The sequence below is a fragment of the Toxorhynchites rutilus genome, chromosome 1 (genome assembly GCF_029784135.1).
Source record: "Toxorhynchites rutilus septentrionalis strain SRP chromosome 1, ASM2978413v1, whole genome shotgun sequence".
Classification (NCBI taxonomy): domain Eukaryota; kingdom Metazoa; phylum Arthropoda; class Insecta; order Diptera; family Culicidae; genus Toxorhynchites; species Toxorhynchites rutilus.
The window spans coordinates 89,316,076-89,337,095 of NC_073744.1; the positions used below are offsets into that span (position 1 = coordinate 89,316,076).

At 40.4% G+C, this 21,020-nt stretch overlaps 3 protein-coding genes across 5 annotated transcripts in view; 1 reads left to right on the top strand and 2 right to left on the bottom strand.

The window, feature by feature from the left end:
* The first annotated feature begins 4,962 nt into the window (after positions 1-4,962).
* LOC129769673 (putative nuclease HARBI1) overlaps positions 4,963-21,020 on the top strand; it is a 97,350-nt gene continuing 81,292 nt past the window's right edge. Inside the window, exons 1-2 of one of the 3 annotated variants that reach the window (XM_055772096.1) lie at positions 4,963-5,140; positions 6,887-6,903. The gene's annotated coding sequence lies outside the window, so the exon portion shown is untranslated. Of the gene's footprint in view, positions 5,141-6,886; positions 6,904-6,969; positions 7,373-21,020 lie in introns of those variants that run through there. The other 2 variants (XM_055772088.1, XM_055772104.1) reach the window with 2 other exon arrangements.
* LOC129761156 (uncharacterized) lies at positions 11,117-12,553 on the bottom strand. Its single transcript, XM_055758866.1, has one exon. It carries the CDS (start codon positions 12,551-12,553, stop codon positions 11,117-11,119), a length of 1,437 nt encoding a protein of 478 aa, XP_055614841.1.
* LOC129761157 (uncharacterized) lies at positions 12,691-15,012 on the bottom strand. Its single transcript, XM_055758867.1, has one exon. It carries the CDS (start codon positions 15,010-15,012, stop codon positions 12,691-12,693), a length of 2,322 nt encoding a protein of 773 aa, XP_055614842.1.

The window sequence follows — 21,020 nt, forward strand, 5'->3', positions numbered from 1 at the left end:
TCGAATGTTTATTGTTTTTATTTACCATCAAAAACGTTAGGAAATTGGATGACGATGCGAGTATTGAAATTGCTGCCGTAGCAATTGTACTGATATCGAGCTGTGAATTAAAAATACTTGAAATTAACATTATTAAACTGCAATATTTTGCCGAATATTTTGAATTTTATGAACCAATTTCATAGTTCCTTCATCTAAATATTGTTAACAAACCAATCTGTCAAAGATAGATTCGGACGAATCGTGTAGCGGTGTATCGAATCGAGATGAAAAATAGAAGGTGGGAAGATTCACGGGTTTTGCTTGTGTTAAACTTTGATTGTATTAGTAGCCAGGAAGATAAGAAGTTCACATACCAGGCATAACAGTCAGTTACTCAAATGGTACAAAATTGAATGTGTCAACGAATAACGTTGAAAGAGGATATACAGAAAATAATTACATGTTTCAAAAAATAATTTTTCGCGTTACATTCATCATTTGAAAAATAAACAGAACATGTCACGAACCAAAATGTTTCATTTTTGTTATTTCTTTTTATATCAGAATTAGTATTCTAATTTTTACTATGTTTGGATTTTAGAGCATCTTCATGGTAGTTTATCTCTTGTCAGCAATTGTAATTCCTTTTTTCACAATTAGGGTGCTGAACACTTCATTCATCTAAAACTAGGACGGAAGCAGAAAATTTTCCGTCTCAATTTAGGTCATATGGAGTTAATTCAATTTATTTTTCAAGTGCATTTTACACGGAAAAAAAACTTGCTACTTTATTCTCATGCGCTGTAAAATGTTTTCCGCCAAAGGAAAAAACGATTTTGTAACTCTGACTTTGTTCATTTACGTTTTTGGTCGATGTAACGAGAAGTAAAATAAAATTGAAATAAAGTTTAGAACACCTCAACAATACTGAAAATTCAGTTTCTGCTAAAATTTCAGTTGGGCCCCTATGATTTTGAAAGCTAGCATTGATTTAAGAAAAAATACTAATTTGTTCATTTCATCTGCTTATTTTTACTTTTAATAACAACACTTTTCCTGTGTAGTGGACTATTATAAGAAAAGTAACATACATAAACAAAATCTGTGACGTCACAGATTTAAAAATCTTCCCACCTTTCATTTTCCATCTCGGTATCGAATGTCATCGAGTGTCGAATCAACGAATGACAAAAATTCTTTGACTCGTGCCCCTCGTGCCACTCGCGTTGGGAGGTAATCCGTTCGTTGTGGATTACCTTCCAACGCAATATTCGACAATATTCGACACTCGACATTCGTAGTTCGTCAGTCGACTACACGATGCGTCGAATCATCGAGCGTCCAGCATTCGAGGGTGTTCGTAGCATCGTGTAGCGCTGGCTTTAGTGCTGAGGAATCTGTCATCACGAAGAAATGAGATCCTTCCACGTTTCCGCGGAATGCTTCGATGGACAGGAGAAATGCTAATGCCTCTTTCTCGCAAGCGTGATAATTTTTCTGTGTTGTGGTCAGCTTGTGCGAGAAATAGGCAATGACCCTCTCCTGGTCCTCTTGCATCTGGGTAAGGAGCTACCGCTACATCGCTTGCATATGGAGAACTCTTTCGTGAAATCAGGACTCATCAAAATAGGTGCTGAAATTAGCCTTTCTTTTATATTAACGAAGGCTTCTTCGGCTAACTGATTCCATTATAAAACCTTAGATCTAGTTTTCAACAGTTCTGTCAATGGAGATGTGATACCACTGAAGTCGCATATGAATCGGCGATAATAGTTCGCCATGCCTAAAAATCGGCGCAACTTGGTAATCGTCGTTGGCCGCTCGTATTCGACAATTGCACGAATCTTCTCCGGGTTTGCTCGGAGCTCTTTTGTGGATAGTAGGTAACCTAAGAAGGAAAGCTCTTTCACGCAGAATTTGGATTTATCCAGGTTGATGGAGAGGTTGGCCTTACAAAGACGCCTAGCCACCTCCTTGAGTAAATTTATGTGTTGATCAAATGTTTCGGAAACAACCACCATGTCGTCTAAATACACGAAAACATGGGGTTCTAGTTCACCGTGTCCAAGAACCCTGTCCATCAAACGAGAGAGGGTTGCCGGACTAGTCCAAACGGAAGGCGTGTAAATTGGAACATTCCACGTCCTTGGACGCTGAATGCCGTATAGCGCCTGGAGTTTTTCTCTAACGGGATTTGAAGGAAAGCCTCGCTCAAATCTATAGTGCTGAGATAGTTCGCTTTAGGAAGTTGTCCCAATATGCGACCCGGATGCGGTAATGGATACGCATCGCGAACCGTTCGTTCATTAATTTTCCGTGCATCTAGGCAAAGGCGAACCTTTCCTGAGGGTTTTATCACGGGAACCACGTTGGAAGACCAATCGGAGTAGGCTCTCTCAATTATTCCCCCTTTCAATAATCTATCTAATTCTGTCACTACTTTTTGTTGTATTTTCGGAGACAAAGTGTATGGGTATTGTTTAACGGATGGTTTTCATTTCCGTTCATCGGCAATTTCGATACGGTGTTCTAACAAGGGAGTAGTTGATACATTATTTTTGTCAGCAACCTTAAACAATTGCTTGATGTGTTCTAACTTTTCTATTTCTTCACAGGACAACTTTATTTCATTTTCACTGGAGTTTTTCGATTCAGATTCAACCGTTGAACAACTTTGCACGGTAGGCTTGATATTATATTTCTTCCAAAAATCAATCCCTAAGATACAGTTGACCGACAAATGTTCGACTACCAGAGTGCGCACAATTTTGACGCGTCCATGAAAACTGAATGGGATGTCTAATTGACCAAGAATATCCAATTTCGTTCCATTAGCTGAACGAAGTAGAATCGGACGACTTAAAGATTTTAGTTTAGGTGAGCGGAGCTTTTGAAATATATTTTCGCTAATCAGTGTAAGTTGGCTTCCGGAATCTAACAAACCCTTTCGCCTCGAGCCCGTAGATCATAATATCGGCGTAAGGGCGATTATCATTTACTTCAGAAATTTAAATTTTCAAAATATCAGGAGAAACAAAATGGTACATATCATTCGTCACTGGTTCCCAGAAACGAGCATCGGTTGTGTTTGCAAGGATCGATTTTACGCCATTCAGTTGGACGATCGGCGATTTTCGATCGCCTGTAATGCGTTTTTTTGGCAATAAGGACAATTTTGCGTATCAAATCCTTTAAAACCACAAACCATGCATAGAAGGACTCCATAGTTGCGGCACTGTTCTAGGGCGTGGTTCGTTTCTCGGCAGTAAAGACACTCAGAGCTTCGCGGAGGACAGTGAGAATCAATCAACATTGCTAGCGTTCGAGTTGGTTTCGATGGACCCTCTCTAGGGTTTTCCATTCTGAAATTATTATCGAATGAATTAAACTTTGTACCTTTTTTCTGGGTTTCATTATTCGTGAAGCTGCTTTCTTTTGATTTCGTGTTATTTGTTCTCGCTATCGGAACTTTTTGGGGAACTTTCGTAAAAGGATTTGGATGTTCGTGATTCGTCGGGGTAATTTCATCTACTGCGTTTGTTGTTTTTGTGCATTGTTTGGATGCATCGATAATATGGCCAGATTCCAAAAGTTCTGGAAGACTATGTATAGGCTTCCAAAGAAGCGCTTTCTTATAGTCTATTCGTATAATTTTTTGCGGAGCTCAGCGACTAAATGTGACCAACCCATTAACCGACCAGATGCCCTCATCGACATGTACCAATTAAGAGCTGGTCCTGTAAATAGGTGAAAAGCGGAATCGAATAATTCGGGATCAGATACGTGTTCGGCTAATGCCAATTGAGAGACAAGTACCAGGAATTTATTCAGTTTAAGACCTTGATCATTTCCCGCGTACTTTTCCAGTTTCCATTTAGAAACTGGTAATGATTTGTAATTATAGTGTCCTCGTGCAGGCATCGCAGTTGGATGTTGTGGGAGATTACATTGATTTCGTTCATAAGAGGAAGCCATACTATTGGATGGATTTGCGAATACTGTGGTAGAGAGCGGAAGAAAATTCGTGTGTGGCATATTACCATGCGGCAGCCAACCACTGGACTGAGCTGTTGAAAATACCGGAAACTGATTCCAGTTATTTCCTAGTGGAAATGTATGCGTGGGCTGGGCATACTGATGATTATTCAGTGAAGAGATAATTTGCTGAGTGGAATATTGGTTTGATAATGGAACTATTTTAGAAATTGTTTGGTAAGTACTGGGAATGCAACTTGAAGTGTAGATTGTAGATACGCTAGTCGTCACTCCCGATTCACGAAATGGAGTTGCCAGTGAAGCGGAGGTCGAAAATCTCGGAATAGTTCCTGTGTATGTCGAAGAAATTGTCATGTTCGTTTTCGCAGCATTGTTTGAAAAAGATGTGATAGTCTGATTGTGGGTTTCTCGGAATTTTTTCAGTACATATAACTCATTTTCAAGCGATAATAACGCTTCTTTCACACGAATTGCATCTACTTAATTTGCGTCCAGCAAACCTAATCTGTTTAAGGAACCAATGAGATCTGTTTCATTTGATGAAAGAAAGCTATTCCCTGAACGATGAACGGTATTTGGTAGGTATTGTGACGTTTGCTCGTGTACACCCCAGGGGTTAGACATCAATTGAATATAGGCTACCCAAAGTCAAAATCAATATGGCGTCATTTGTTTACCAACCTTTTGCGAGGATTGAAATCGTTGAAATCGCGGAAATTGCGCTGCTTTATTTCTAACTGCATAAGCGATTTTCATATTTCGGTTTCACATGGAGGTGTTCAGATTCAACATGGAGTTTAAAGTTAGCCACTATTTGACTATATAACCGGACCGTGTTGTAAACAACAGTAATTTTCAGAACCAAAATGTCAGTAAACCGCGGCAATATTGGGTACATTGGCAATATGAGGGATTTGACGTTTTAGTCATACCCCTGGTACACCCGCTTGCGGTGTGGAAGTCATCGACAAAGAAACTGGCACATTAGTACTCAGAGACGGCTGAGTTACTAGGATACGTTTTTCATAGAAAAATCTGTTCAAATATTGAGATATTTCATCCATCATTTTATTCAATTGAGAATTTTCGTGATGTTCGACGTAATTTTTCAGTAGCTTCATCCGGTTACCCAAGTGCAATAATGTAGATTGACATTTTGGAGGTAAATCTTTCGTAGTTTGCTTCGCTAACTCGGAAAACTCATAAAATTTTATCTCACACGTTTTATACTCTTCTTCTGGATCGCGTTTCAAACTTTTTGGAATCACTGTGCTTTCTTCTTTCTCCTGCTTTAGCCTTTCTCTCAATAAACGTCTCTTTCTAGTCATAGATTGGTCGTCCAACACTACTATTTCCCTAATTTCCAACTCAAAATCAAGCTCATCTTCGTTGAGATGATCCACACGAATATCAAAAAACCGCTTTTCTAAATCACACATCTTCACTGTCTCTAAATATTCCTCTTGACACTATTTGCGTATTATATTATCTTTAACACTTTTTCTTCTCCAATCCCTGCTGAAATATACAAAAATTTATTCAATAAACAGTAAGCATGCAAATGAAACTTATTCTTAGAAAGTTGAACTGATGAAAAGGATGTATTTTATTATCGTACCAATCGTACCAAGTACCTATTTGTCGTACCAAGTCTTGTTGATATTCGTTGTTTATGTTTTGCTTTGTATCTTCGTGCAAACAAGTGATATAAATCTGTATTTTGTTCGTGAGCTTCTGTTATTAAGTGCTTATGATAAAGTTGTTGAAGTTTTCGTCCTCTCAGTGCATTTCGTCATAAGCTCAAGCTACGTGAATTATATTGTTTTCGTTGTTAGACGATTGTTTATATCTGCATTCATCAACTAAATTTGCACACCAGCGCCATCTGTTCACGAGTTTTAATACTAGCGCGTTGCATGCAACATTGTCACCGCGCAGAGGATTGCATCGAATTTACAGTGATATTCCGATTTTTGAATCAGAATCACATAAAATAGTTGATTGGTTAAATTAGCTTTTTTTTTGAATATAACAAAACTCACTCACCGCAATGTCTTCAGTTTGCCATGCTTGTGCTATCGATGCTACGGATAATCAAAGGAAACAAAGCGGACTCACGATTCGATACGGCACGAAAGTAGAACCACTATGGAAGGATTCGTTGTGTAATAAGAACCGAAGGTATCCAAAATATATATTTTTAAGTTATATTAAGAACCGAAGGTAAGTTTAATTATATATATATATATTTTTTATTTCTTTTCAGGTTATGGTGTTAGTAACGATGCGGCCGAACAGCAGGTGAACAGGTAAGATGGCGCATTGGAGGAGAGAGAGGTAGGTTGTAGTCTTTCTGGGTTTACTCACGCAAGGTGCCCGCAGACGGGAGTCGATCTCATCGGTTCCAGTACGGTCCCCGCCGTACTGTTACCTCAGAAGCTTCCGATCGACTCACCCGAAAGCGTGTGGAGCAACGATGACTTTGGGGGCTCGCTGACCACCGGCACTCAGTTCGAGGTACCCCCACCGTCGGAATTTCACTTCGAGGAGGGTGGATGTCACTCGACGCGTACGATTCCCGGGAGCTGCGACCTTCCAGCCCCTATTTTCTCTCGCACTTTTGGTTCACTTTCCAAAGAAACTTGAACTTCTAATATAACTGAATCACCAAACGTTTCCTTTGACGGTCCGTGAGCTAAGACCGAGTCCAGTTGTCCTCGCCTTCCTTCACAGCTCGAAATCTTTCTTTTTTTCCTTGTTCTCTCTCTCTCTATCTCTCTCTCCCTCTCCCTCTCTCTCTACAGGTTTCCTTCCGTTACTTCGACGTCGTTCGGGACCGGAAATCTCCCTAACGACTCTTGTGATTGTTGTTAATTGTGAACAATTGTTTTTATTATTTCTTTGACAGCATGCTGTGCTTTACAGGTGGGTAGTTCATTGGGAAAAGGTAAGTATTAGTGGGGTGTTCTAAACTTATTTTTGAAATTCAGATCTTATTATAGAATTTATGGATGTTTCTTATTTCGGTTATTTTATTGAAACCGTAACAGAGTCGTACCGAAATAGTGTCTTAGAAAGAGTTATAGACTATTGATGGTTGAATATGAAAAAAAATGTACACTGAGAAAAAAAATTAGTACTCTTTTTTTATTTACAAAATAAAAATTCAATTTACAATATCCAAAATACATATTTTTTATTTTTTTTTATTTTTTCATACAAAATAGAAGTCATGCAGAAAATTTAAAAAATGGGCCCAAGATGGTAAAACTATTTTTGACGAACTTTGTGGAACATCGAATTTTTAGGAATTTTCGAAACTTCGAATTTTTGTATGTTAACAATCATTTTTAGCCACAAATTATGAATCCTGGTGTGATTTGAAACAAAAAAGGTAATATTAATCTCCTTTTAAATGTAGCCATTCTCGAAATATTTAAAAAAAATTGTTCATTGTCTTTTTTAAATAATCTAAATAAATAAGTAAATAATCTCTTTTAATATGTTTGTCGTGTTATACCGTCATGTTCGTGAAATTTTATGAATTTGCTTATAATTTCCAACAACTTTTCCAAATACATCATCATAGTTCAGTTTTTGACTCAAGCGTAACTTTTGAAAAGGGAGTATCAATTTGAGTAAGAGAAATCTTTGATCATTTATATCTCAAAAAATATTAGTCGTACCGAAATAGTGTGTTAGAAAGAGTTATAGAGTATTGTTGGCTTAATTTGAAAAAAATATACACTGAGAAGAAAAATTAGTACTCTTTTTTATTTACAAAATAAAATTTTAATTTGCGATATCAAAAAATATGTATTTTTTTATATTTTTTAAATTTTTTCATATAAAATAGAAGTCATGTAGAAAATTTTAAAAATGGGCCCAAGATGGTAAAACTATTTTTGACGAAATTAATAATAACCTTTTTTGTTTTAAATAACATCAGGATTCACAATTTGGGATTAAAAATGACTACTAACATACAAAAACTCGAAGTTTCTAAAATTCCTAAAAATTCGATGTTCCAAAGTTTGCCAAAAATATTTTTACCATCTTGGGTTCATTTTATGAATTTTCTACATGACTTCTATTTTGTATGAAAAAATTTTAAAAAAATTAAAAAATATGTATTTTGGATATTGCAAATTAGATTTTTATTTTGTAAATATAAAAAAGAGTACTATTTTTTTTCTCAGTGTACATTTTTTTCATATTCAACCATCAATACTCTAAAACTCTTTCTAAGACACTATTTCGGTACGACTCATAGTTTTTGAGATTAAATTATCAAAGATTTCTCTTACTCAAATCGATACGCCCTTTTCAAAAGTTACGCTTGAGTCAAAAAATTCCCAATTGTTGTGAAAAACTCATATTTCCTCCAACCCAAACGGAATACACTTTCATTGGAATCAAAAATACAAGTTTTTTAAATCTGCATTTTTAGGACGATTTCATTTTGAATTGCTGCTCAGTGGAGTCATCTTGATCCTTTGATATTCTTGATGTACTTCAATGATGTAAATCTTATACTGGAAGGACCCTGGCTTTCCTTCGCTGACGATTTGAAGTTGTTTTTCCACGTGAGGTCTGAGAGTGACGCATTAAGTTCGATTCACATACAACATCCACGTCACGTTCACGTCCCGTCACGTCACGTTACGTCAGTTATTCTACCATGCAATTCTTATGAAAACATTCACATACACAGGCAACGTAACGACCCTTCAGTATACGTTCAACGAAAGCAATCGGCAGGATTTGTAGAAAATAATAATTGACGGAGAGGGACGGTTCGTTGGGTTTTTTGTCTGGGCTTTGTGTCTCGGCTTTTGTTTTGATTTTGGTTGCATTTTTCATTCCAACATATCTCTTAGTTCTAAATTTCGGAGTCAAAATCATTCGCGACTATCTGAGAAAAATAGTGTACATATTATTATTATTGTTGAATAAGTGTTAGGACTTCAAGTTCAACTTCCCAATCGGGATTCATAAAGTTGTCCGACCTTGTGGATCAAATTTTCACGTGTTTTAATGTTTCCGACTGCATCAGAACCATTGTCACCGCAATGCTTCCAGTATTAAAGACAATTTTGCAGCAATTGATGCAAACATGGCCCCTCCTTGCAATGATTATCTCTCTTGATGTCTAATTTAAATAGAGAGGTCGGAGATATCACTGTTGGAATCTCGTAGGAATTGTCGTAGTCTTATCCCTAAATTGGATACATTCAAATTTTTAATTCATTAGTTCAATTGTGATGTTTTTGCTCTGTCCGAAACTTGGCTTTCTTCGCAAGATGATCTCTCTTTCCACGATTTTAATATTATACGCTTGGACCGATATGACAGATACGGAGGGGTGCTATTGGGGATCAATAAGTGCCACTCATTTTTCCGAATTGATCTTCCACCTATTGGTGGGATCGAAGCTGTTGCTTGTCATGCAAACATCAGAGGCAAAGACCTCTGTATTGTCAGCTTGTATTGGCCTCCGAGAGCTGCGGTTAGCCGCAAGCAACTTGCTGACACGTGCTCACTCCTTCCTGAGCCACGGTTGATCTTGGGAGACTTCAATTCTCACGGAACCGCCTGGGGGGAACAGTACGATGACAACCGTTCATCGTTGATATATGACCTTTGTAATAGCTTCAATATGACCATTTTGAATACTGGGGAAACAACACGTGTACCTAAACCACCTGCTAAGCCAAGTGCTCATGACCTCTCGCTTTGCTCGAACTCACTATCGTTAGATTGCAAGTGGAATGTAATACAGGATCCCAACGGTAGTGATCACTTGCCAATCAAAATTTCCATCACCACTGGGTCGAATTCTTCTGAATCTATAAATATGGCATATGACCTCACAAGACACATTGACTGGAAAAAATATGCGGACGCGATTGCTCTAGCCATCAATTCCAGAGATGGTTTACCTCCATTGGAGGAGTATAACTTCCTTTCTCGTTTGATCTATGACAGCGCAGTTCGCGCTCAAACGAAACCCATCCCAGGTTCCACCATTTGCCGAAGGCCTCCCAATCTATGTTGGGATAGCCAATGTTCCAAGCTTTATATAGAAAAATCGAATGCATTTAAAGCTTTTCGGAAACGTGGAACTCCTGAAAATTTTCAAACGTATTTAGCCCTTGAGAATCAGTTCAAAAATTTGATCAAAGGGAAAAAACGTGCTTATTGGCGAAATTTCGTGGGAGGTTTTTAACGAGAAACGTCAATGAAAAACAGGAAGTGGGTTATATCTATGGTATAACCGCAAGGGTGACGTAGGACTATCGTTGATTTAGAGATCATTTGTTTGAAGTTGAATCTAAATCCATCCTGAATGAATGAATAAATAAATATTTGGGTGACTTCAAAAACGAGAGTGTTACTTTGAAGACTTAAGGTTTTATGCATCCAATATTGGATACAAAAAACCTTGTTCTGAAGAATAATCTTCAGAAGCTTTCCTGTTAACTGCACTTGATTGACAAATCACAAAACCAAATGTATGTGGTCGCAGTATTATATGGATAGAAAACATTATGTTGTGCGGTCACAAATGAATCCTAAATTTGTCAATTTATTCGAACATCCGTGCAGTGTATTCAAAAATGGTAATTACAAATTTCCTGAGAAATACATAGGTTACTTCAGTAATCATACTATATAAATATAAAATAGAGGGAACTCACTTTTAGTGATTCGTTACCGCACTATTCTGTACAGCCAGTTTTTACTCGCTGAGATTTTAATCAATCTTCAAATAAACTTCAAATTATAATTCAATATTTTGATTACTAATTCTGAAAATCTACCTGGTAATTGCTCTATCAATAAATGAATAGTTTTAAGTTCTATTCAGCTTCAATTTATACCAATAAGAAATACAATATAAAATAGGTTCAATTTGATCACTCTCGCTATTCACAACCATCTATCCTTTTTATTGTTTATATTTACTACTGTTGACAACTCCATGTCCGGTACGCGGTTAACAGTAGTAGTTGGGGCAGTAGTAGCAGTGATAAACAGCAATTGGGCAGTAGTGGCAACAACACCAGTAGGAGAGTTGTGGTTTGACGGGTCCGTAGACGTGGCGGGATTAACACTCCCCCCCCGGGATGCGCCGTTAGTCCTTCTGAGGCGTATCCTTAGGGACGCCCACGTCTAGGACGGCTATTTTCACGGCCGGGCGTTCATATATGCCATGTGCGGTCTGGATGGTAGCCCATCTTACTTGGCCGTCGGCTCCTGGCTTCGTAGCTATAACTCGCCCTTTCGGCCAACAATTACGTGGAGAGTTAGGGTCCACAATTACGACGATATTCCCGACCTCGATTGGTTTCGCTGGGTCAAACCATTTGGGTCGTCGTGTGATTGACGGTAAGTAATCCCGAAGCCATTGTTTCCAAAACTGATTTGCTAAGGTTTGAGAGTGTTGCCAGCAGTTCCGGAGCGTCGCAGGATTATCGTCTAGAAGGGTCCATGGCTTCAGACCGTTTGACGAACCTAATAAAAAGTGGTTTGGGGTGAGCACCGGGGACTCGTCGTCTTCCAACGGGATGCTGGTCAGTGGTCGAGAGTTCACGATGTTTTCCACTTCTATGAGTAGATTCTCCAGGACTTCGTAGGAAAGCGGGCCTTTTGGCAGAAGCTTATTGAGGTTTTGTTTGACTGTGCGTATGAGACGCTCCCACGCTCCTCCCATATGTGGAGAAGCTGGTGGATTGAAGTTCCAACTGGTGTGGGGTGTAGTGAATTCGGCAATCAAACGTTGTTGATCTAGATTCGCCAAAACGACCTTCAACTCTCTGTTAGCACCACGGAAATTAGTACCTTGGTCGCTGTAAATAACTGCCGGTGCACCTCTCCTACCTATTACGTTGCGTAGAGCCATGATGCAGGAATCAGTACTGAGTGTGTGTGCAATTTGCAGATGTATAGCGCGGATGGTGAGACAGGTAGCAATTAGTACCCAACGTTTTTCCGTTTTGCGATTTGCGGAGACCATAATCGGACCGAAATAATCCACCCCCATATGTGTGAACGGACGAGAGCAGGCGGCTAGGCGCGATGGAGGCAGATCACTCATGGCTGGGGGTTGTGGGACTACCCTCTCGTTCATGCATTTCTGGCAGCCTTTGCGGATCGTAGCATATACGGATTTGAGACGAGGAATTCTATATCGCTGGCGAATCTCATTTAGAACAGTGTTGTGGTTTTGGTGGTGGTACTTGCGGTGGTAATGGAGTACTATCAGATGGGTAACGTGATGATTGCGCGGAAGGATGATAGGATTTACTGCGTCGTAGTTGATAAACGAACAGGCACCGGTCCGACCACGGACTCTCAACACGTCGGACTCATCGAGGAAAGGACAGAAGTAGACGATAGAGCTGTTTTTGGGAATCGTATTGCTTTCGGTTTCATTTAGGCGGTTGGCGAAAAGGATTGAAATTTCTTCCGCATACTCGCATTGCTGGGCTAGACGATAGAGAATTTTCTCGGCTCTTATCAACTCTTGCTGTGTTAGCGGTCCACTAGTCCGTTCACTCTTACTGACCATCTTCGAGTTGAATATATATCGAAAAACGTATGCCGTAGTACGTAGCATAGTGGCCCATTTCGAAAAGTTCTGTGGATTTATAATCGGTTCCTCCGTGGGAGCGTGCATGAACACATGCGCTCGCAATTCCGTGTCCGTCACCCCATACTGTGGGGCAGCCGCCAATAGGCCTTAGGTTTTCGAAGGAATTCCGGTCCTTGAAACCAGCGACTGGATGCACTGAGATCCGGTTGGCGCGACCATTTGGTGCCTTCATCAGCCACGTTCTGATTTGTTGGAACCCACCGCCACTCTTTCGCGTCTGATGTTTCCAGTATCTCACTTACACGGAATGCTACGAACTGGCTGTATCGTCGATGATCGGAGTTTATCCAACAGAGAACGTCTCTCGAATCGGTCCAAAAATAACGCTCGGACAACCTAGCGGATAATGACTGTGCAACGCTGTTCGCTAAGCGAACTCCTAGAATACTGGATTGCAGCTCTGAGCGTGGTATGGAGAGGAACTTCAGTGGAGCAACCCGTGTTTTGGCGCTGACAAAGGCGGTTTCAATGACGTCTCCTTCTTCGAACCTGAGATATATAACGGCGGCGAATCCGTTCTCGCTCGCATCGACGAACGTGTGCATCTGGACCTTGCTGTTTAATGATACGGATACTCTATAACACCTTGGAATTTTGACATTGTTCACCTCTGGTAAAACCTTTAACCAAATTAGCCACTTTTGGAATTGTGGTTCTTCGATGTGGGTGTCCCAGTCAATCGAGGATCTCCAAATCTCCTGCAGAAGTACTTTTAGGTACATGAGAAAGTGTGCAATAAAGCCCAATGGATCGAACATCATCATGAGTGTTCGGAGCACCTCGCGTTTAGTGGGTCGTCGGTGCCCAGAGAGCAGATCCTGGTTGTACCGTGGGGACACCTTGAAAGTGAAGCAGTCCGCAGTAGTATTCCACCAAAGTCCCAATACTTTTTCGGTGGCGTTTTCTTCGCCAAATCCGAGGTTCTTTTCGTTAGTCACTTCTTCCTGAACGGAAGCCAGGACAGCTAATGAATTGGATAGCCAATTTCGCATCTCGAATCCTCCTGCGGCGTGGATGCGTTTGACGTCTTGTACTAGCTTAACAGCATCTTCATTTGTTTCGACGCTAGCGAGCATGTCATCAACGTAATGATTTTTCACAATCGCGTTAACAGCTTGCGGGCATTCGTGCTCAAATCGTTTGGCGTTGATGTTTATCACATACTGGGCTGTCGCGGGCGAACAGCAGGCGCCAAACGTCATCACTTTCATAATGTACACATCTGGTGGGTCATTATCCTCGTTTTCTTTCCAGAAGAATAATTGAAAATACTGATCTTCTCGCCTTATCATAATTTGGTGGAACATTTCACGAATGTCCCCGCATACTGCAACTCGAAACTCCCGAAACTGAATCAGAACTGATAAAAGCGATGCCATGTGATCGGGCCCTTTCAGCAGGACTGAGTTCAATGATATTCCTTGAACTGTTGCTGCCGCATCCCAAACCAACCTAAGTTTTCCCGGTTTGTTGGGGTTAAAGACTGGAAATACTGGCAGATACCACTCGCACAGTCGACGGGTTTTCAACTCCTTCTCTGTCAACTTTCGGACGTACCCTTTCTGAACGTACTCGGCCATTTTTTCCCGTATTGTCTTCGCCAAAACATCGTCTTTCTTCATTCGGCGCTCAAGACATTCCCATCTTTTGAGGGCCATCGCTTTGCTGTCGGGAAGACGCACGGTGTCGTACTTGAAAAGTAGACCAGATTCGAAGCGGCCTTCTTTAAGAGTCACCGTTTCTAGAATTTTCGTAGCACGTTGGTCATCTACAGAGAGATGTAGCTTATCAGGCTTGAAGATACCCATACTGTCAAGAGTGAAATAGGTTTTCATCGCTGCATGTAAATTTTCATCAGAGCCTTCGTTGCACTCGCACACTTGTACAGCATGGTAATTGATGTGGCTCCCGAAGAGTTGTTTGGACGAGCAGTTCCCGTACACAATCCATCCCAGACGAGTTTTGACGGCTATCGGCTCGCATGGTTTTCCTTCCCGACTCTTGAATGCATGTCCGAGCCGCGCATTATCCAAACCGATCAGAATACGCGGACTTACCTCGGTATAGGATTCGAGAGGAATGCCAGCAAGATGGGTATATCGACTCTGCACATCGGATGCTATCAGAGTTTGTGGTCGTAGTTTTAACTCCTGTATAGTTCGAACACTCGTCAGATGATACTTCTGAGATGTATTTCTCGTAGGAGATATAGCAAGATCCACCTTGTGAGATTCATTCTCCATTCTTGTAGTTCCACCTGTCCACTTTAAGCAGAGCGTCTTCTGAGAACCTTGAAGTCCCAGCTCTTGCGCAAGAGAGTGTTCTATGAGCGTCAGCTCGGAACCATCATCAATAAACGCGTAAGTATGAACCATTTTAGATGGACCATAAAGTACGACGGGTACAATCCGGAACAACACCTCATTTGTCTGGCTTTAGTGAACATTGCAACTTGTGTTCGTAGCGGCATCTGTGTGTGGGAAACTTCTATCGACTTCAATTTTCTCTGCATGGAGTAGAGGATGGTGCAGGTAGCTACACCCATTGACTCCACATTTGCCTTGTTGTCTACACGTACCGTTGTGCTTGCGCAGACATTTACGACACAATTTCGCTTCTCGTATTACTGCCCACTTCGACTCGTAGCTCAGGTCGACGAATCGTTTGCATCTTGTAAGTGATGAACATGAACCTTTGCACGCGACGCACTTGTTTGGCGTGTCTCGTCCATGTGTATGAACCTCATTTGTTGGAACCGAAGGGGATCCGTACCAATTGACGTCAGTTTCGGAATGGAAGTTGATGAATGCGTCTTTCTTGTTGCCTCGGTTACGTGAAATAAAAGTAGTGGTCTGCATAACCGCGCTTGCATCCTCCGCTATACAATATAGCCAGGAACTAAAATCCGTAAGATTCGGGGCCGGATTACCTCGAGAATACTTCGCCCAATCCAATCGCAATGTTGGTGGTAGCCTATCCACTAATTCAAACTTGAGCGAAGCGTTGTACACGAAGTCCTGTACTCCACATGCTTCTATTGTTGCTACCAAAGAAGTGGAACCAGGAGAAGTGGAACCATCTTCCGCACTCATCACACTGCACCATTCTACTGTTGTCCCTTTCCGCGCACAACTCACAGCTATTGCGCCGATTCGGACGCGCGTGTCGTACCGGATTGCGTCTAACAACGACTTTGCCGCGTATATTTGACATAGGTTTGATTGTCGATTCCGCAGTCGAAGCTGGCTGCTTCGGCACTGCTCCTTTGCTAGTGGCGTTTGCTCTGCTGGCAACGTTGACATTTACCGCTGCAGTGCTCGATGCGCCTGCTTCCTGGTTCCTCACATCCAATGCGTCACTCGTCGCGACCGCTGCTGTATTCGTTGCATTTGTTGCACTCGCAGCAACACTGGAACTGCTGATAGGAACACCTGCAGTTGTATCTATCCTGGTTTGACAAGCGCTACCCGCTTCATCTTCCTGACGATCAGTAGACGCATCCTCAGCATTGTTTTTACCAAGTCCCGACTTCATTCCTTTGCCGGACATCTCACAGTTTGTCGATTAAAAGAAATTTGTAAAGTGTTGTGCGGTCACAAATGAATCCTAAATTTGTCAATTTATTCGAACATCCGTGCAGTGTATTCAAAAATGGTAATTACAAATTTCCTGAGAAATACATAGGTTACTTCAGTAATCATACTATATAAATATAAAATAGAGGGAACTCACTTTTAGTGATTCGTTACCGCACTATTCTGTACAGCCAGTTTTTACTCGCTGAGATTTTAATCAATCTTCAAATAAACTTCAAATTATAATTCAATATTTTGATTACTAATTCTGAAAATCTACCTGGTAATCGCTCTATCAATAAATGAATAGTTTTAAGTTCTATTCAGCTTCAATTTATACCAATAAGAAATACAATATAAAATAGGTTCAATTTGATCACTCTCGCTATTCACAACCATCTATCCTTTTTATTGTTTATATTTACTACTGTTGACAACTCCATGTCCGGTACGCGGTTAACAGTAGTAGTTGGGGCAGTAGTAGCAGTGATAAACAGCAATTGGGCAGTAGTGGCAACAACACCAGTAGGAGAGTTGTGGTTTGACGGGTCCGTAGACGTGGCGGGATTAACACATTAAAATAAACTCGCTTGAATGTAATTTTCAATTCCAAGGGGAACTGGCAGATTATTTTTCAGCAACGATCATTTCTTTCCAGGTTTCCTCTCGATAACCAGCAAACGAAAAGAGTTGCGCGCGTGTATGTGTGTGTGTGTGGCGGCTGCTTCTATGTCTTCCCGAGGAACCGTATTTCGATGCTGATACTCTCTTGGTCACCTTCTCTTCTCCTTCTGATCGATCGGCTTTTTTGCGCTCCCTCACAGTTAAAACAAACTGATTGCATTTCAGGTCAGGTCAAGCCAGGTAATGAATACCCAACCCTCGCCGTTCAGCTCGTTCAGTAACGATGTTGTCTTGTCGATGTCCTCAGGCGTCGTGCACAAATTACGTAACGCAAAAATCCTGATTTTGAACCTCCCCCCCTTTCGTAACGCAATTTCCTATCTCTAATAAACAGAAAGTAACGCAACATCTAACCCCTCCCCCCTTATCGCGTTACGTAATTTGTGCACGACGCCTCACGAAAAATGAATGGGTTTCACCATCAGAAGGTGTGGTTTACGATGGCAATTTGGAAGGCAAACTAGAGGAAAATGAACTCTCTGAGTATGAAAATTTCTTCGACTGAGCAATAATCGATTGAAAATTATATAATTTTGGCGATACGAAACATTTTCCGTTTTTCATGTTATGCATCCATTATTGGATACGAAAATATCCTACTGATGGGAAAGAATAATCTTCAGAAGCTTTCCAGCTAATTACACTTGATTGAAAAATTACGAAATCAAATGTATTTGGTCGCTGTGTTCGCCATATAATTAGAAAACATTAAAATAAACTCTTTCGCATGGATGTATTCTTCAATTCCCAGGGAACTGGCAGATTATTTTTCAGCAACGATTAGATCTTTCCGGAATTTTCTCGATGCTGTATGGCATCCAAACGAAAATTCTCGTTTCAGTTTGGCCTGCAAAAAACTTTTCTGAACTCTAATCCATCAAATTTGGAGCCCTGAAAAGGGCCGTTGATTATATGCTAAGCTAATATAGCACCCTCTCCTTGGATTCGACGGGCCAGCTGAATGTCCTTGGGCATGATGTGACGCGTTTTACGTGGATAGCACACAAATTTGTATCTTCGAATAAGCCTCCTGCAGCGTCATAACCGCGGAACTTTGGAAGCGCAAGTCGGTTTTGAAGTCCTGAGCAATTCCACGATCCAAAAGCTGCAAAGGTAGCTTGCGGATCAGCAATTCGGTCGACTTCCGATAGCGATGAATTTCACGCAAAGTTCCCGGTCGATAGCGATGTGGCTTCTTCACCTATCCTGCGGCTGGTGCGCTTATCCGAGCTGCTTTCGCGTGCCTTACCACTGAAAGACTAACCTGCTATCTGCTTGGTCCCAAACAAACGAGTCGTCACGGTGCGAGAATAGAGTAAGAAATGAACGAAAGCAAAGGAAGCGTCATTTTATAACCTGTTTTCGAAGCTATCATTAAGCTATTGAAACAATTCTCCGACTCAATAAATAGCAATCATATAACTCTTGGACATTTTATCTTTTGTATGAAATGATTATCACTCTTCCGTTGATCCGAAGCAGAATGAATCACGCTTAAAAAAGGAATGGATTTTTGACGTAGGACTACGTCTTTCATTTCTATACCGGGGTGTAAAATCAAAGTTTCGAAAACGAAAGCGTTACGCCGGAGACCGAGATTTTGAGCGTTAATAGCTCCTAAACAACTGAACGAAATGGTATGATAAACACTTCATTCGAAAGATAAAATGTCTACGCGTTATATACTTGTTACTTTTTGATCCAAAAACTTGTTTCAATAGTCTTAAAATTGCTTTCAAAACAGGCTATTGAAATCACCAATCGGTATATAAGCGAGCGGCGCTCGGAAATCCACTCAGTTCTAATTGAACAGCGATTGGAGCATGTTGTCGCTGTTGCGGTGAAGCTCTTTATTTATCATGAAAGCGCGGATGAACGGTGTCACCAAGAGCCTGTTTGTGCACCCTAGGCCAGAAGGGAATCTATCAGGAGGAGAGTGATGCCACAAACGGTTCCCTGGGAAGACATCGCTACACACACATACACGCGTGGCTATTAACAGGTGGTTATCGAGTTGGCATTAACCACTGGTGGGCTTCCAGTATCGAGGAAAATGTGGAAATATCTAATCGTTACTGAAAATAATCTGCCAGTTCCTTTGGGAATTTTCAAAATATATTCATGTGAAAGAGTTTAATTGAATGTTTTCTATCCATGTAACACTGTGACCAAATACATTTGGTTTTGTGGTTTTTCAATCAATCGCAATTAACAGGATAGCTTCAGAAGATTATTCTTCCCCATCAGTAGGATATTTCCGTATCCAATATTGTATGCGCCCGCAATCGATTATTGCTCAGTCGCCGAAAGTTCCGAGCTCAGAGAGTTCATTCCCCTCTAGTTTGCCTTCCAAATTGCCATCGTAAACCACACCTTCTCTCGATTCAATCACACACAAAAAGCATACTTAAGCGATTTTCTGGTGGTGAGACACATTCATTTTTCGTGAGGACATCGACAAGACAACATCGTTGCCTAACGTGCTGGAGGAGGTGGACGTCGAAGGATCGACACATACACGCGCAGAACTCTTTCCCTTAGGATGCCATTCAGCATCGAGAAAGTTCCGGAAAGATCTAATCATTGCTGGAAAATAATCTGCCAGTTCCTTTGGGAATTTTCAAAATATATTCATGTGAAAGAGTTTAATTGAATGTTTTCTATCCATGTTACACTGTGACCAAATATGTTTCAATCAAGTGCTATTAACAGGTGGTTATCGAGTTGGCATTAACCACTGGTGGGCTTCCAGTATCGAGGAAAATGTGGAAATATCTAATCGTTACTGAAAATAATCTGCCAGTTCCTTTGGGAATTTTCAAAATATATTCATGTGAGAGAGTTTAATTGAATGTTTTCTATCCAGGTTACACTGTGACCAAATATGTTTCAACCAAGTGCTATTAACAGGTGGTTATCGAGTTGGCATTAACCACTGGTGGGCTTCCAGTATCGAGGAAAATGTGGAAATATCTAATCGTTACTGAAAATAATCTGCCAGTTCCTCTAGGAATTTTCAAAATATATTCATGTGAAAGAGTTTAATTGAATGTTTTCTATCCATGTAACACTGTGACCAAATATGTTTCAATCAAGTGCTATTAACAGGTGGTTATCGAGTTGGCATTAACCACTGGTGGGCTTCCAGTATCGAGGAAAATGTGGAAATAACTAATCGTTACTGAAAATAATCTGCCAGTTCCTCTGGGAATTTTCTAAATATATTCATGTGAAAGAGTTTAATTGAATGTTTTCTATCCATGTTACACTGTGACCAAATATGTTTCAATCAAGTGCTATTAACAGGTGGTGATCGAGTTGGCATTAACCACTGGTGGGCTTCCAGTATCGAGGAAAATGTGGAAATATCTAATCGTTACTGAAAATAATCTGCCAGTTCCTTTGGGAATTTTCAAAATATATTCATGTGAGAGAGTTTAATTGAATGTTTTCTATCCAGGTTACACTGTGACCAAATATGTTTCAACCAAGTGCTATTAACAGGTGGTTATCGAGTTGGCATTAACCACTGGTGGGCTTCCAGTATCGAGGAAAATGTGGAAATATCTAATCGTTACTGAAAATAATCTGCCAGTTCCTCTAGGAATTTTCAAAATATATTCATGTGAAAGAGTTTAATTGAATGTTTTCTATCCATGTAACACTGTGACCAAATATGTTTCAATCAAGTGCTATTAACAGGTGGTTATCGAGTTGGCATTAACCACTGGTGGGCTTCCAGTATCGAGGAAAATGTGGAAATAACTAATCGTTACTGAAAATAATCTGCCAGTTCCTCTGGGAATTTTCTAAATATATTCATGTGAAAGAGTTTAATTGAATGTTTTCTATCCATGTTACACTGTGACCAAATATGTTTCAATCAAGTGCTATTAACAGGTGGTGATCGAGTTGGCATTAACCACTGGTGGGCTTCCAGTATCGAGGAAAATGTGGAAATATCTAATCGTTACTGAAAATAATCTGCCAGTTCCTTTGGGAATTTTCAAAATATATTCATGTGAAAGAGTTTAATTGAATGTTTTCTATCCATGTAACACTGTGACCAAATACATTTGGTTTTGTGGTTTTTCAATCAATCGCAATTAACAGGATAGCTTCAG